The sequence below is a fragment of the Amblyraja radiata genome, chromosome 3 (genome assembly GCF_010909765.2).
Source record: "Amblyraja radiata isolate CabotCenter1 chromosome 3, sAmbRad1.1.pri, whole genome shotgun sequence".
NCBI classification, from domain to species: Eukaryota; Metazoa; Chordata; class Chondrichthyes; order Rajiformes; family Rajidae; genus Amblyraja; species Amblyraja radiata.
In genome coordinates, this window is record NC_045958.1 from 52,448,152 (window position 1) to 52,465,796 (window position 17,645).

General features: G+C 37.9%; 1 protein-coding gene across 1 annotated transcript in view; it reads right to left on the reverse strand.

The window, feature by feature from the left end:
* Positions 1–8,117: 8,117 nt before the first annotated feature.
* pum3 (pumilio RNA binding family member 3) overlaps positions 8,118–17,645 on the reverse strand; it is a 37,331-nt gene continuing 27,803 nt past the window's right edge. Inside the window, exons 12-18 of the mRNA XM_033017804.1 lie at positions 17,206–17,259; positions 16,369–16,449; positions 14,548–14,690; positions 13,181–13,403; positions 11,761–11,848; positions 9,530–9,620; positions 8,118–8,342 (exon numbers count right to left, since the gene is read on the reverse strand). Of these exons, the coding sequence (XP_032873695.1) occupies positions 8,198–8,342; positions 9,530–9,620; positions 11,761–11,848; positions 13,181–13,403; positions 14,548–14,690; positions 16,369–16,449; positions 17,206–17,259 (825 nt within the window). The 3' untranslated portion in view covers positions 8,118–8,197. The remainder of the gene's footprint in view (positions 8,343–9,529; positions 9,621–11,760; positions 11,849–13,180; positions 13,404–14,547; positions 14,691–16,368; positions 16,450–17,205; positions 17,260–17,645) is intronic.

Genomic DNA, 17,645 nt, shown 5'->3' on the forward strand with positions numbered 1-17,645 from the left:
CTTTCTGGAGTGCTAGTATGGCCGTAGGGACTGCTTTCCAGAGGGCTGGTATTTGTGACATTGTGGGCCAAATGGATTATTGGGCTGGCAGCTCAGTCACTCAGGCCTGGTGGGCTGGCAACTCAGTCACTCAGGGCTGGTGGGCTGGCAGTTCACTCACAGCTTTTTCTTGAAATTCCATTTCAAGCAGACTGTAGGCCACCACATTCAATTTCATAGCATTTCAGGCAGTGTAGGCCACCACATTCAATTTAATGTGGGGCGTTACCTTCATCGTGGTGATTGACAGGCGAGAGGACCAATCAGCTGATCTTAAGATTTTTTTTAAACACTCATAACTTTTCTATTTTTCATCGATCGGAAAAATCCTCAGGGCTGCGTCGGCGGAGGAGGACTGTGAGTAAGATGGCCAAAAATCATAGCGATATAAGGTAGCGTTTTTTCTAAAATCAATATACAGGCAGACAGGAAGTGGTCAAGATGAAACTTTTAGTTATAGATAGATATGGATGAAATACAAAGATTCCATAATAACCATATAACAATTACAGCACGGAAACAGGCCATCTCGGCCCTACAAGTCCGTGCCGAACAACTTTTTCCCCTTAGTCCCACCTGCCTGCACTCATACCATACCATAACCCTCCACTCCCTTCTCATCCATATGCCTATCCAATTTTATTTTATTTTTAAATGATACCAACGAACCTACCGCCACCACTTCCACTGGAAGCTCATTCCACACCGCTACCACTCTCTGAGTAAAGACGTTCCCCCTCATGTTACCCCTAAACTTCTGTCCCTTAATGTTTCAAGAATGAGAATTCAGAAAATAGTTCCCATTTGTGGGGTTGTGTATGAACAAAGGAGCATTAAATAAATATAATAGCAAATATAGGAGGTATTTCTATACATTAACTATTATATAAATGTTAAACTTAGAGAATTGAATGTGTAGGACCTGTAGAGATGTATACTATTGTAGCGGCCTGGCATACATGAGTTCTGTAAAATAGCTATTTTTGCTGTCTATTATATTACACAATTCAATGTAAATTTCAACCAACAAATTTCTTCAACAAGGAGACAATAAATATTTGACACTGCCATTTATTCGAACTATTCTTTTCAAGATTACCTATTGAATGCGGTTGTGGAATTACAGAGAAGGGAGAGGGAAAGGATAAGTAAAATTCACCCTGTGTTCTGCAAAAACTACTCGTGTTCCTCAGGAGAGGGTTGATCAGCATCCAGTAAACAATGGCTGCCCATGGTGTACAAGGCGCGCCCAGTTGGGGCAGCCATCTTGAAATAGAATGGGCCTAGGACGTAGGGAAAGATCACCAAGTGCACAATGTAATCTCTCGTAACTAAGCATAAAAATTGTTCCGCTTCATATACAATACTTGGAAATAAACACTTGGCCAGTCCATTAAAAAGTGTACAACTACCTGAGGTGGGGCATCTTGGTCAGCATGGATGAGTTGGGTCGAAGGGCACTACTCCATGTTATATTACTCTAAGACTCATTGAGAATCCCATTAAGTAGTGTCTGCAGTTCTATATGATTCAAGCTATCATCTGTTTGAAATCATATTTGGCCTGGTTTCCAGTTGACATCTGATTAGCGGTTTCGGCCCGAAACGTCGCCTATTTCCTTCGCTCCATAGATGCTGCCGTACCTGCTGAGTTTCTCCAGCACTTTTGTCTACCTTAAACATAGCTGACCCCTTGTCCCAAATGGGCATGCAAGAATATATATATATTTATGCTCTTGTTTCCAGGCACATTTCTAGTAAATTAACATTGAATTTTATGAAAGATTATTATATTCTTTCTCATTTATGTATTAAAAAAAATCATAATTATTTTTCTCATTTTCCCCCAATTTTGAAAGTATTAAGTTAATCACAAATTAACTTAAAAGGATCATAAGTAGGCCCATTTTTAATGCTGTGGTATTTCAATATGCTTTAATAACTTTCAACTTTTGGCCACCCATGTCACAGGTTGGTACCCTTATTTACTGAAACACCCATATCTCTAATGTTTATTTCATGCAGAGCCCAATTCAAAATAAATTGATAGCAAGATTCCATTTTAATCAACCCTCCAAAATATTATTATCAGCATATGGTGAGAAGGCAGGAACGGGGTACTGAATATGGATGATCCGCCATGATCACAATGAATGGCGATGCTGGCTCAAAGGGCCGAATGGCCTACTCCTGCACCTATTATCTATTATGACATCACGCTAATAGGATTCCGACCTCAAAAACAACATAAAAGAAATTAGAAGGTGGTTCTTCCAAACAGAGTATCTTCACAGTATCTACAATCCTAGTTGTGACACATGAATGCAATTCAAAGTACTGAAATGCAAATCAATTATGTTTACATGTGAATCTGATGCTGCTGCATATTCTTTGTATTAGACAGATAAAGGAAAAGTATTTGGGAAAACTCATATGGTATTTTTTGTTATTGAATCAGACGACAGTAATGTGAAGCAGAAAGATTCAAGTCCCTTGTCCCTACCTTAATTTGTACATTAAACCACACCAAGGTAATCACTTTTTAAATACACACAATACAATTAAAGTGTTTTTCAATTTGCTTACATAGCATGGTCCCAATATAGGCCTGATGTACTCTGTAACTTTAGTGTAAGCTAACTCTCATTCGTCTTTCACTGAAAGATCAACAATGTGAAATAATATTTGCCTTTGGGATTGACTAATAATCTGTACTAAAACAGAGTAATAAAACATCACTCCCAGCAGTAAATCGATTTGTCTCAGGCACTGTTGGAGCCATGGCATATCATGTTTGATATGATTTCCGCTTGCATCGATAACTGCTATACTATTATTGTATATTTTCTTCTCACCTATTTTTAAGAATTCATATCTGTGGAGAGAAACATACAAATTGTACAGACACAGCACGAGCAAACATCTTGTTCTACAATCACTGGCTTAGGCCGAGAAGCGGGAAGGCAGCAGAGACTGGAAACCAGAACAGCTCATAAATTTGTGGGAATGAAAAGGTGACGATGAAAACCTTTGAAGTTTTCAATGTCTAATAAACTGCACAGCTGCAGTCTGGTCAATCAAATGAAGCTTAAGATCTGCCTTCAGAGCTTAGTGTGTAACCATCAGGGTGTAATAAGGTGACAGGAAACAGTTGGTGGACTGAATGATTTGCCCATCTGCTGAAAGTAACGAAATGCGGGCTAGTTTTGCTTTGGAATGATTCCTGAGTGTTTCTTTTAGAGTCTTCTTCCAAGTGCACTCAACACTGTATCAGTTGGATCCTATGCCAAGTAATTATAGTCATAAAAAGACATAATCAGGTCTTTTAGCCCATTTAGTTTATACTGATCATCAGTTACCCATTTTACACTAATACCACATTAATCTTATTTTTTATTTCCCCTTTTTCTTTTCACTCTCCACCCCCCCCTAACTCACTGGTGCTGTGATTCTACTAGCTGTGCCACTATGCCACCATGAGTGCTGAGTGCCCTGAGCTATCACAGATTATAACCCACATGTTCCTGTTATAGTGAAGAGCAAGGCTAGAAGATTTAGTGAACCTGAGATGATGAGGTATATTGAGCTCCAGTCAAGAAAAAAACTAAAGGGAAATATGTCAGACAGCTGGGATCTAGCAAATCCCTTGAGGAATATAAATGTAGGAGTAATCAGGAGGTGAAAAAGTGGACACAAGATAGACAAGGTGGAGGGTACAATATCTATGAAAGACATAATTAAGTTAATGGTCACAGTCCTTTATCCAGGGTAGAGTTCACAAATACAGGACATAGGTTTAAGGTGAGTGGAGAAAGATTTAAGAGACCCAAGAGGTAATTTCTTCACACTGGGGACTGTGTGTGTAGAATGACCTGCCAGAGGAAGCTATAGAGGTTGGTACAATGGCAACATTCAAAATATATATTTAGACAAGATAGTAAAAGTTCAGTGGGGTATCAGCCAAACACAAGCAAATGGGGCTAGTTCAGATATTAAAAAACTGGACAGCATAGGCAGATTGGACCACAGGACTTTTGTTTTCATGTTGTATGACACTTTGACTCTCTATGAGGTGCCTTTTCAAATGATGAATCTCTTTCCAATTTTCTTTCTTCCACCCCGAAAGCCCATAGGATCTACTCCCATGTAAATACTTTTGTGTCCCATTAAACATGAGCAACAGATCTTCAAAAGCTGCATCTATTATGAATCTTACCCTCTAACTAATAGTTTCACTTTACGTGCAGTTCCCAAGAATCCAATGAATGTTAGGATGTGTGCTACTGGACTGATATTGCAAAATCTCATCTCAGCCAAGATCGCTCATTCTTCTGCAGTTTGCATTGTTAGCAATCATTTGCCAAGATCTCATGAAAAACAGAGCGAAGGACAAAAACATAATAAAATGGGTGCAATCTCAAGACACCCCACAGATCTGCAATGCCAATGAAATATTCAAAACATACACAAATTTAATGCCAACTTCTGCATAAGAAGCTCAAAATTGAATGCAAAATACTCAGATGGAATTAATAAAAACGAGCACTTCAATTATCTTCCCTGCTCATCTTCAAAGGAATGCCATAGTGATGATATTTTTTTGCCCATCTGAATACAGTATGTAGTCAGACCCTCCAGTTATTATCTGTTCTAAAAGATAGCACAGAAATCCCACAGTACAACAGATGGCAACTTAGAAATTTTCTTAAGGGCATACATCTAAGGCAGGGATTCCTTGCTTAAGTGCAGACATGATAAATGCAGAAAATGAACATTTAGAAAGGAAAAACATCACCAATGATGCTGAGACATATACCAAAAAAAATCAACTAAAAAAGAAGGAAATGGTAAACCCTGTTATAAAAATAATAAAAGGATTGTCAATAAAACAAATCTTAATCGTGGAGAATGAATTAAATTTTGCAGTTCTGAAGAAATGACAAAGTTGCATAAAATATTTTGCATCAGTTTTAGAAGGATGAAAGCATAAATATACTAGACAATATCACTTTATACATTCAGAATGTGGTATTTTTCCTCATGTGATTTCCTCCAGATTAAGTGACAGGACCATCATCTTCCCATTTATTAGGCTCACCTCTCCCATTAATAAGGAGGGGGAATTTGTTCTGACCTCACCTTTCACCCTACCAGAATCATGAATCAGCAAATCGGCCTTTGCCATCTCCACCATAATGACATCACCAAAATCATCTAACTTTTGCGATATAGTTAAGGGATGATTCATTCCACCTTGATTTATTGTTCCATCACCAACTTCTCTTCCCCTCATACATTTTCCTTGAAAAGTATGGAATGCAGAATCTACCCATTTGCTTCCCATCTGATCTCTTCCTTATCACACAGGATTCCAAAATCATCCTGATGGAAAGTTAATCTATTTGTATTCTATTTCTGGGCAACATATAAGGTTCTCCAGGTTAAATAACCCATAGCAAATTAAATGTTTGTTTTGCTGGAAACCTGTTTATTAATCAAAAACTCAGAATTTTGGATTGTTGTTAGTTTAAGTCTCAAAACCAGCTACAGCCTCCAAATTTGGTTTCACAATATATATATATATATAGCAAGCTCAAGGAAGGTAATTGTATTTGTCTTGAACTCAGCACAGAAACATCACGTTAACTAGTGCACAGAATGTCTTGGACAGCAGGTGCTGGAAGATAATGGTAATGGAACCTGTAATTTCCAGCATTAGCAAGAAAAAATCTTGAATCAATACTCTTTGCCAAATCTAAGTTTGTGAGAAAACTATGAAGCAAAATAATATCAAAGAAAACGAATCATTTAAGTTTTGTCTTAACTTGAAAAATAACAGCAAGATACAATTTAAAAAATCTCTTGTATTTTTCTTTCAATTTTTGAATACCACATATTCCATTTCCCTGAAAACAATCACAAAAATTAGAGTTGGGAAAATTGTGAAGAGATAACAGAAAAATTAAACAAATAGCTTTTTGTCCAATGTGAGAGCAGACAGTATTTAGAAGCTGAAAGCAATTAGTTTCAGTGAAAAATTGGAAATCAAATTTGGTGCACAAGACAGCATTTTGTAAATGATGCAGACATAAATAATAATGTTCAAAGGAAATAAGAAGTTCCTATCCACACATCATTCTAATTAAATGTGCAAAGTAAACAAGTAGTTCAGGGGGCAAATAGAATATTGGCTATTATTGCAAGAGGATTGGAGTACAGGACTTGATGTCTTGCTTCTCCTTTAGAGTTTTGGTGAGAGCATGTGTAATATGCAGTTTTGATCAAGACCCCGCTGCAAATTTTAACAACCATCTTCACAAATCTGCAATACCACCCACTTTAATGTCAACTGCAAACTTGCTAATCATGCCTTGCATGTTCTCATCCAAATCATTGGTACAGATGACAAACAGCTATGGGCCCGGCACCAAAACCTGCAACACTACTAGTGTGTTGCAGGCCTCCAGTCCGGTAAACAACCTTCCAACATTACGCTTTGCTTCCTTCCATGAAGCCAATTTTCTATCCAGTCGACCATCTCTCCTTAGATCCCATGCGATCTAACCTTCCAGAGCAGCCTTCCATGCAGAACTTTGTCAAATGCCTTGCTGAAATCCATATAAACATCTACAGCTCAGCCTTCAAAAAAACTCAAATCTAGGACACGATATCTCATGTACAAAACATGCTGACTACCCATAACCAGCCATTATCCATCGAAATGCATGTATATCTTATCCCTCAAAATACTCTCTAGTAACTTTCTGACCACAGATGTTAGTCATTGGGCTATAGTTCCCAGGCTTTTCCCTGCAGCCCTTCTTAAATAGAGGTACATTTGCCACTCTCACCAGTATTTAAGGGCACCTGCAATCTCCTCTCTAGCTTCACAGTGTCTGGATATATCCCATCAGGGTCAGGAGATCAGTTTACCTTTATACGTATTAGCACCTTCAGTATTTCCTCGACTTCCACCGCCTTCAAGACACTTCCATTGATTGCCTCAAGTTCCCGATCCATAATTTTTTCTCCATGGTAAAAAGAGGAATAATACTCATTGAGGACCTTGCCCATCTCCTGTGGCTCAACACTTTGGTCCCTGAGGAGCCCCATTCTCTCTCTGCCTACTCATTTTCCCTTAACGTACTTACAAAATCTCTTGGGATTATTCTTAATATTATCTGCCAGAGCTACAATGCTCTCCATAATGTTTGGGACAGAGCCCCATCATTTATTTATTTGCCTCCGTACTCCACAATTTGATATTTGTAATAGAAAAAAATCACATGTGTTTAAAGTGCACATTGTCAGATTTTATTAAAGGATATTTTTATACATTTTGGTTTCACTATGTAGAAATTACAGCTGTGTTTATACATAGTCCCCCCCATTTCAGGGCAACATAATGTTTGGGACACATGGCTTCACAGGTGTTTGTAATTCCTCAGGTGCATAATAATTGCTTCCTTAATGCAGGTATAAGAGAGCTCTCGTTACCTAGTCTTTCCATCACCTTTTGGAAACTTTTATTGCTGTTTATCAACATGAGGACCAAAGTTGTGCCAATGAAAGTCAAAGATCCCATTATGAGACTGAGAAACAAGACTAAAACTGTTAAGAGACATCAGCCATACCTTAGGCTTACCAAAATCAACTGTTTGGAACATCATTAAGAAGAAAGCGAGCACTGGTGAGCTTACTAATCGCAAAGGGACTGGCAGGTGAAACTTCTTCAAACATGACTAATATAACGGTCAATAATACGGTCGGCAGCTGTCCCCTTTTCGTAGCATCTAGGCTTCCAAAGTAGTTTATATTTAAAATAAATGATTAATGCCAAAATTCAGCATTATTTGCCTTAATTCATAAATCTATAAATGATAAATGGCAATGTATTGCAACTTCAATAAGTTTCATTGCTCTAACAACAACCTCTCAGTGGCAGTGGTAGCCATTTCCAAGATTCCTTCTTAAAAACACTATATACACTGTTCAGTGAAATATGGTGCCTAATGGAATGCAGATTGCCTGAGAAAACAAACATTTTGAAGCATTAGGATGTAGAAAATAGTCATTCCCTTCTCTATATACAAAACTTTATTTTAACAGTCAATTTGTTTTCATCCAAGTTTTACAAGATCATTCTGAGCTGGTATTACTCAGGGTTTGACATTGCTTGCAGCCAATTTTTCTAACAGCATTTCCACGCCTTTCACGTTTTTCATCTTCTTGAACTTGGGTATGAGCTTCTTTAAACCATTTTTCACTTTGAGGGCGACGTCCTCATTGTTACTTTGAAGAAGACTTAAAAAAGGAAATATATATTAGATCTTAAATATTTATGCAATAGATCAAATAGAGGCTGCTCTCAGAGGAAATAAAAAAATGCTTCTCCCCAATAGAATTGAATAACAGAATCCCTGCAGATTGAAACTAAGTATACAGCAAACGATTTAAAGAAACACAACTTTTTGAAATACATGATTCACTATCTACACAAATATTCACTTAACATAGTGAGGTGCCGTGATTAAATAACGATGTAGTCTTTGAGTCTTAAAATGAATGTTACAATTTAACCTAGGATCTGAAAATTGACGAAGGAATTTTTATGATATTATCAAGCAAATGTGGAGATGACTAGCTTTAGAATTGCAGATGAGACAAAAAATGTAAATAACATACACAGCTGTTATAGAGAGCCAAGGGGAGGGCTGATAAATGATTCAGTTCAGTGCTAATTAATGAACTGCATTTCTTGATGGCGTCTCACTCAATTGTTGCAACAAACATACTTAATCAAACAAGACGCAGTTTCTATCACACTTCTCACTTGTTCGATGTAATAAATGTGGAGTCATATGGTAGCTTTGTTGCTATAGGATACCTATTATCTCACGTCCCCTAAAGCTGTGGCTTTTAAATTGTTAATGGTTTTGCCATCACATTGTTAACCAGTGTTTGGTGCAGTGACCACAGGAGAATCAATCATCATGACCAGAACAATGAGATTACAGCTTTCAGATCAATAAACTGCATTTATAAACTTCAAGTCTTCCAACATTCCTCCAATCCTTCAGTAATTTCCTTGGGAACATCTTCTATAAATGCATTTTTACTACCCTTGACCACTTCTCTAATTTTCAATCTGTTTACTGAAGAAGGGTTTCGGCCCGAAACGTTGCCTATTTCGCTCCATAGATGCTGCTGCACCCGCTGAGTTTCTCCAGCATTTTAGTGTACCTTCGATTTTCCAGCATCTGCAGTTCCTTCTTAAACACATATACTCACTATCGATTGCTTCTTAGAATGCAATTAATGTGAACGACACTAGGCATGTTGTGGCTAAGCACATCTTTAGCCAAAATGATGTAAGAGTTAATCACAGTCAAATCAGTACACAATTCTTTTTTATGAAAACGGTATAAATTATCAATGCTCTTAAAAGTACAATTAATTGTACTGAAACAATTACTTGTATTTCTTATTACCTGCAAAGTACCATTGCTCCACGGTTTACTTGTGCCCATGTTTGTAGATTCTCAATGCCAACAAGTTCCACTAATGTTTCCGCAAAACATTCTGTAAGTAACATTCAATACTTTAGTTTTTTTAATTTGATATAATTCTAGATCAGTTACATTTCAGTTGCTGTAAAGAATGTTACATCTTATTACAACAGATCCTCAAACAATTATAAGGGCACAACATCAACAGGCCTTCACATAATTAAAAACTTGAACAACATTTTTATAATGCCAATTCAAAAGAGAACCAATACAAGTCAATTGATTTGATTTTGGCTGAAATCTGAAGGTTTCTAAAAGTGTCAAAATATCATTGTGCACAATTTAAATCTTTACATCACTGATATGTCAATTAAATCTGCCTTGATACTAAGAATAAATGTCTACGCTTTGCCGGAAAGCAATGGACCTTTGATGTGAGTTTAATATAAATTTATAATTTCAATACTTAGATCCAATTCCAAAATACATATCTAAAAGATTAAAGTAAGGGTTATCGTGTGCTAACAATTTCAAACGAGACCACTGTCCAATATAATGCAACACGATTTGCACCAACATAGGTCTTCTATCAGTTTTCTATCTGCAATAAGAGAATAGTACCCATTGCAGTTATGATAAATTATGCATATCAGCACAACAGACTAAAGTGCAATGGGCTGCAGGCTGATGGAATTAATGTCCCAAAAAATTATGAATGTCAGTCAGGAAACGGAGGGCGGAGAAAGCAGTGGAGTCACGCCTAAGGCAAAAGGCGTTGGTGGGAGTCATGGCAACTGGCAGAGCGGGTTTGGGATACTTCCCCAAGACACCGGGTTGGCAAGACCCAGGGCAAGGAGAGACACCATCTAATCCAGGAAGAGGTCCGAGCAGGTGTGGAGGAAGAGCATGTGAGCAGGACGGTGGGGCTCAGGTAGCAGGGAGCGTGGACAAGGTGGGAGAGCATGCCGCAGTGCAGGATTACCTGGTCAAACATCATGCAGGCAGAGACCTCCAGCGTGTTTGGTTCCTTGTCCAAGCTGTCTACGTTGCCCCCCCCCCCCCCCCCCTATCTCTCCCTCCTTTTAAAAGACATTTGGGCAGTACGTGGATAAAAAAGGCTTAAAGGGCCAAATGGGATTAGCAAAGAAGGGGCAATATGGCAGGTATGGATGAGTTGAGCCAAAAATGAGCTTGTTTCTGTGTTGTACGACTCAGTCTATTATGGACAATTACAACTGTAAATACAATGCAATCCTAAGATTAATCAAACATTCAAAATGAAGGCAAAATATCCAATACTGCAGCAGCTAATGTTACAAAATAGTATTGTGTTATGCTCATATGTTACCAACTTTTTCTTGGTACTAAGTAAGCACACACATGCACCATAGTCACACCATCTTAATTTAGACAAGAATGGATAGGCATTAAGAGAGACATTAAACAAAATCTTGGACTGAATTTTCCAAACACCTAAATATTTCTCTAATATACTGTCATACATGTTTTAGAAGTATTTTGGGATCATTTGACCAAACCCATGTTTTATTTGGATTTCCTTTAACAATTTATGGGATGAGTATGTCACGTGCATGGCCAGCATTTGTTAACCATCCATAAATGCCCTTAAATAAAGTAGCAGTAAGCTGCCTTATTGAATTCATGCAGATGTTCTGATGAAGATGGGAAGTTTCAGGAATTTTACCTCATGAAAATGAAGGAACATTAATACATTTCTGGGATATGGAAGTACTGGATTCTTGATAAGTTAAGGGAGTTGGACTTCATGCAGCAGTTGGGGAATTGTGGTTTATATTGGCAAAACCCCAATAGCTGCAACTGAGCTGTGTTACATTGAAAAATAAATGCTGTATAGCTTTAAAGTTAATTTCACTTTCTCGGGCTGGAATGCAGGAGTTAATTTGTTGTGGGGTACACATTGCGAACAGAGGAAATAAAAACAGCTTCATTACATAAGCTGATGGCAACATATGTAGTAAAACAGGATCAGAAGGAACATAGCTACCACTTAATTTCTCTCTTGCTTCAAGGTTATAGACAAATCCTTTGAAATGCCCTTTCCCATCTGTCACCATCCAAAATGTTTTCAATGGGAAAATGAACTGTCCAAAATAATAACATTTCAGTTTGGTGCAAAAATGATTCAACAAGTTCCAGACAACATACATTAAAATCAATGTGATTTCCCCTACCTGTTTTTCCAAGTTCTTTCATTTTTACATCCTGCTCTATTAACCATTTAAGAACCAGGTGGCCTGCTGGGTGCTCTGCCATGTGGAGCTAAAAATGACAAAAAGGGAAACCGGTCATATTTCAGTATGCCAATTAACAATCTTCCTAGACACTAACAGTTTTCAACTATAACCATGAATTGAAAAGTGATAAAAGAGATATTTAACATTTGAACCAAGGGCATGAACTTTTAGAATAGTATTGGAATAACCGGCCATTATGATTATCTTGGAACTGTTGACAAATGCCAACACAAGAATAAAATATGCCATGCCCCATTAAGTAATCTTTTCAATTGTACTCAAACTCTTGACAACTTGTAGTTCATTAGTAGTATCATTTATCAGGCCTAGTTTACCCCATCAAACATAAATTTACTACAATACTAATAGGCAAGAATCAATTAGGCTATCACAAGTGATGAGTGTGGACTCCAAGGTCATTTGCATAATTCACATTAAATGAAACCAGCTGCTTAATGTTGATTAGTCAGCGGGCACTTTTCAGCTAAATGCATTTGCCAATCAGAAGCTTTTAAAAGCAGTGCAAAAAGCAAACTGCTGGAGGAACTCAGCAGGTCAAGTAACATCTGTAGGTGGGAAAGGTCACTGCTTTAGATCTAGACCCAGTAGCAGGACCTCAACCAGAAACATTGACGACTCTTTTCCCACCCCCATTCAATCCGCTGTGTCCTTCCAGTTTGTTTTTTGTTACAGATTGCAGCATCTGCAGCCGTGTGTCTCCTTTAAATGCCTTATATGACATGATCCACATATAGTGCAATTATTTCTTAAAAGGGAAATGAATCTCAATGATCAACTCTATCTAAAAACATAATCTGCTAAATAATTACACAGGAATTATTCTGGGCACTATTTTGAAAAGTATTCCGTTTTTTTAAACAGAAAAAAATGGAACAATCTTTTGGTTGTCAGTGCAATTTTGATCATTTAATCCATTGCTCATTGCATGAAAAGAGTTTTGCTGCACTTGATTGAGCATTGTAAAAAGATTAATGGCAGAACAAATGTGAAATTTACTCAAGGTTAGAAAGCAATTATCTCTCTCTAACATTGAAAAGCAATAACTGCATTACCAGTTAAAATATCCTTCATAAGATATAGAACAGCTCTAAGGTCCTTTAAGGTGCATCAATTGATCTTGAAACGTCACAAATTAGAATCGGAAGGGTCTCGACCCAAAACATCACCCATTCCTTCTCTCCAGAGATGCTGTCTGACCCGCTGAGTTCCCCCAGCATTTTGTGACTCTCTTATTATTCTTTGGGGAAAACACTACAGCCCCAATGACTCTACACATTGAATGCTTGTTTCCACACACACTGAAGTTAGAAACAAATGTTGCATATTTGTACCGTACCTCACCATTGCTGCCTCCAGGTTCAAATGATTCCGTAGCGACATTAGCTATAGCATTCATGGAAGGCTGCACGTCACCAATGGCACAGCCAAGAATATCCGCCACAATGACACTTGTTGCTTTGTTCATCACCATTTCACGAGCATTCTCCTGCAAATATTGCAGCAAATGTGGCGAGATGGCCTCCAGCAGCTCACGATGACGAATGTTTGTATCTTTCTTACTTGTATAATAAAAGAGTGACTACTGTGTTACAAAACATTTTAAAGGCATCAAACAGCAAGTTACAGAACATTTAATTAACTCTAGCATACACCTCTCTCTCTCTCTCCACCTCTCTCTTATTTTTCATATTTCATACTCAATTACAGATTATCCAGACAGTCTCATTGACCTCTTTTTTAAATTACATTTACAGAAAATAGGGAAAAAATGTTTTGAAGAACTGAAGCAGCGAATATGAATCTGCCCGTTATGATTATGTCAGCCAGTCAGACGGAGCTCCCAGTTATGAGCCATTTTAATTCCCCTCCCAACCTTGTTTCCCTCAGCTTCTTCCACTGTCAGAGTGTAGCAACACGCAAACTGGAAGAACAGCATCTCATACTCTGCTCGGATAGTCCGCAACCCAATGACATGATCACTGAATTCTCCAATTTCAGGTACCCCCCCCACCTTTCCATCTCCTTATCTGCCCAGCATATCTCCGCGCACGCTTTACATTCAACTTTTCCCTGCCTCATCACTCAATTCCTTTGCCCTCTTCTAGCAGCTCATCACCCACCTCCAGGTTCCCCATCTTTTTCCTCTCCTCTCCGCTGTACCCTACTACCTACCATCCCTGTCTTTGGTTCTATATTTCACTTCCCGTCTTCCTTTTTAACCAGATTGCACTATTTGCCCCCTTTATATCCACCATTCATCATGTCCAGCCTTAGTTACTATCTTTCCCACACCTGACCTCTTTGCCTTCACCCCCTCCTTACATGCACAGTCTATTGATGATGGTGGTAGAGAGAGTGGGATTAATGTAAATGGGTGTGTGATGGCCAGTGCAATCTTGGTTAGCTGAAAGGCCAGCGTTGTGCTGTATGACTCCCTGATCTTGCGCTTGCTTACATTTTGAGCTGCTCATTCACTCTCACAACTTTCCAATAAATCTAAACCCTAGATTTTGATTGTAGAAACAAGGAACTGCAGATGTTGACACTTCTAGCTTTTTTTCCTCTCACCCACAATCAGTCTGAAAAAGGGTCTTATTCATGTTCTCCAGGAATGCTTCTTATGTTTTCATTTAAAAACAACAGATCAAAAAGGTTTCCACGTCACAGTAGGTGCTGTCATTTGAATAAGTAAATATTTCTAACCTGTGAACATTGCCATCTCCTTGTTGTAGAAGCTTGATAATTTCTGGCACGCTATGTGCAGGGTCCCTTGGGCTTAGCAGATAAAGCAGCACCTTCTTGCCATATTTATTGTTGATCAGGTTAGGCAAGGAACTGACGATCTCCTGTAAATTGACAGTTTTAGGACACCAAATGGAACTAAATTATTCAGATTTATATTGCAAGCATTACATTTAAACAATGTAACAGAAAACAAACCTAGTCACTAAATTGCTGCATTATTTCAGTCATCCCGTTTAATTTATCCTTCATTTTATATTTTTCCTCTTTACAATATGTCACACTAGATTCACTGCTGATAGCTCCCAAACTGCTCCATAAATATGAAATGGTGCCTTAAAGTACAGCCCATGGACATTAACAGATTTGGAATTACGTTTTCGTGAAATCAGCAGCTAATTAATTTAGTAGTGTTTTGCAAGATATAAGACTGGGTTGATGGTGAATTGAGTGACTGTGACTACCAGATCCCTTGTTCCCAATGATGCTCCCATTAGAAAACAGGCACGTTTAGATGTCATGAAAGGGTATTTCAACCAAAATATTGAAATGTTGATGGTTCTCATTGACGTGCAGCAAATTCCCACAAGTATTTAATGATCGAAAGACAGAAAGGAGGTCTAAATCAGTCCATTTGGACAAATTCAAAGGCTTTTACATTGAAAGCTGTTTTTAAAGACATTTTGCCATAGACCTCCATAAATCTTCCAGAAGTATTAAGGCATTAAGTAGAATGGGTAGAATAGGTAGGAAGCATGTAATTCCCTTTGCAGAGGAATCAAAAACAGATTAGGTGTTTAAAGTAATTGGTGGATAATCATAAAGACATACAGAATGGAAACAAACCCTTTGGCGCAACTAGCCCTCGCCAGCCAACATGTCCCATCTACACTAGTTCCATGGAGAGACAAGGATAATGTTTTTAACCCACAATGTGACAGGGGTCTGGAATTCACTGCCTGAAAGGGTAATGGTGGCAGAAACCCTCATCACATTTTAGAAGTATAACAATGTGCACTTGGAGAGCCATAACCCATATGGATCCAGTGCTAAAAGGAGGAAGAGGTTGGGAACTACTACTTCCATCAGCACAAACAAGATGGGCTACATTGCCTCAATGTGTGCAGATTATCTACTGTATATATATTTTTCAAAGATATGGTAGAAATTCCTCTGGCTGGGCAGCTGCACATTTTGAAGTCAACCTACTGGCAATCAAGCAGTTGGAATGGAAGCAATCTAGTTGTAAATGGTGGACACAAAGTGTGGAGCAACTCAGCGGGTCAGGCAGCATTTCTGGAGGTAAATAGGTGACAGTTCAGGTCGGGATCCTTCTTCAGATGGAAAGTAGGGGTTGGGAGGGTGAAGAGCCGGAGGTGAGAAAAGACCAGGACCGATTAGGTTGGGCAGCGTGGGGTCCTGGTAGGCCCATTGTTGGTGTGATCTCAAGTGGTTAAATGTGGTTAAACGAGTAGGGTGGAGGAATGGGCAAAAGGGGTAGGGGAGGGAAGTATAGGTATAAATTACTTAAAATTAGACAATTCAATGTTCATATCACTGGGTGTAAGCTACCCAAGCAAAATATGAGTTGCTGTTCCTCATGGTACTCGCTACAAATTGCTTTTTCGATGTGACCATAGTGAGACTGAATTCTATCTGAAGGTCTCATTTCCACCAATATAAATGAAATCAATACACAAGGTTTTCTTCCTCTACAAAGGGGGATGCATTAAAAAAAAAAACGTATTTCTATCCCACACAGAAATAAATTCAAGTACTTACCGACAGTATTATTTGTTTTACTAGTTTTGTGTCATCTATACAGTCAAATGCCGCTGTGAGAACCAAATGTGAGAATTCACCCTGTAAAGCAATTTAAAACAGCATGGTAGACCAGATTTTCAGAAGTTAATAACATGTATAATTATCTACTTCCAAACCACTTTGACATTAATCACAAAATTATATATTTGGATTTAAGCCAAGAACTCAAAACAAAAGCTAATAAAAATTGCAACCCCACCTCAAGCATGTGTTAATTCCTTAACTCGACTCACCATTTGTAATAATAACACCGAAAGAGTAACCCAATTTGTACTCTAATAAATATTAATGCTTAAAAACAAAGCCTAAAATTACCACAAAAGCAGTAAAAAATAAAAATGCAGGGCAGAATGAAATATTATTTGCCTTGTAATAGTAAAAGACCTGAAATCTAGTTAAAATTTCTCATATTCTATATTTTCAATCTACAACAAAGAGGGCGAAAATTCTCATGGGTAGAAAATTATTTTAGCAGATTCTCATACTCAATCTTGGCAACTAATTTTAAATTAGTATTGGCAAGGATCTGTCATGCTTAATCTCTCACAGATAAGAGGCAAACTATATTTTCCAGTTCAGCACAACAAACAAATATGGCCCATTATTATTTAATATTTAACATTTCAGACAGTTAATTACCAATGGGATAATTTTTGATAAAATAACAGGTAATAAAGGTATCATCCTGCAATTGACCAATGTTTACTTTTTCCTACTTCACCTCAAAATTTGAAACTAAATTTAAAAAAAGGTTTGAACTCTTGGCTTATAAAGTCAAATAGATTCACATCTTACAGTAGCAGTCTTCTCAATGTAGGTCTTCATTGTTTTCACGATAACCTTTCTATCCTGAGGGGGGAAAAAGCAACATTTTATAAAGAACAGTAAATCAACTTTGATCAGTGATCAATTTAATTAATCATACCCCCCACCCCCAAGATTTTGTGATATGATTTTATTCCAGTTCTACATTATTCTACCTTCTTGATCCCCTCGCCCCCCTTCTGAATTCACTATGATGTGAATGGCATCGCCAATGACCCCAAGTGGCCACACTGAAACAAGATAATAGGTATTTCATCAAGAGTTGCTGCCAGACATTCCCATACATGCACAGTGCCCTCCATAATGTTTGGGACAAAGACCCATCATTTATTTATTTGCCTCTGTACTCCACAATTTGAGATTTGTAATAAATATAAAATCACATGTGATTAAAGTGCACATTGTCAGAT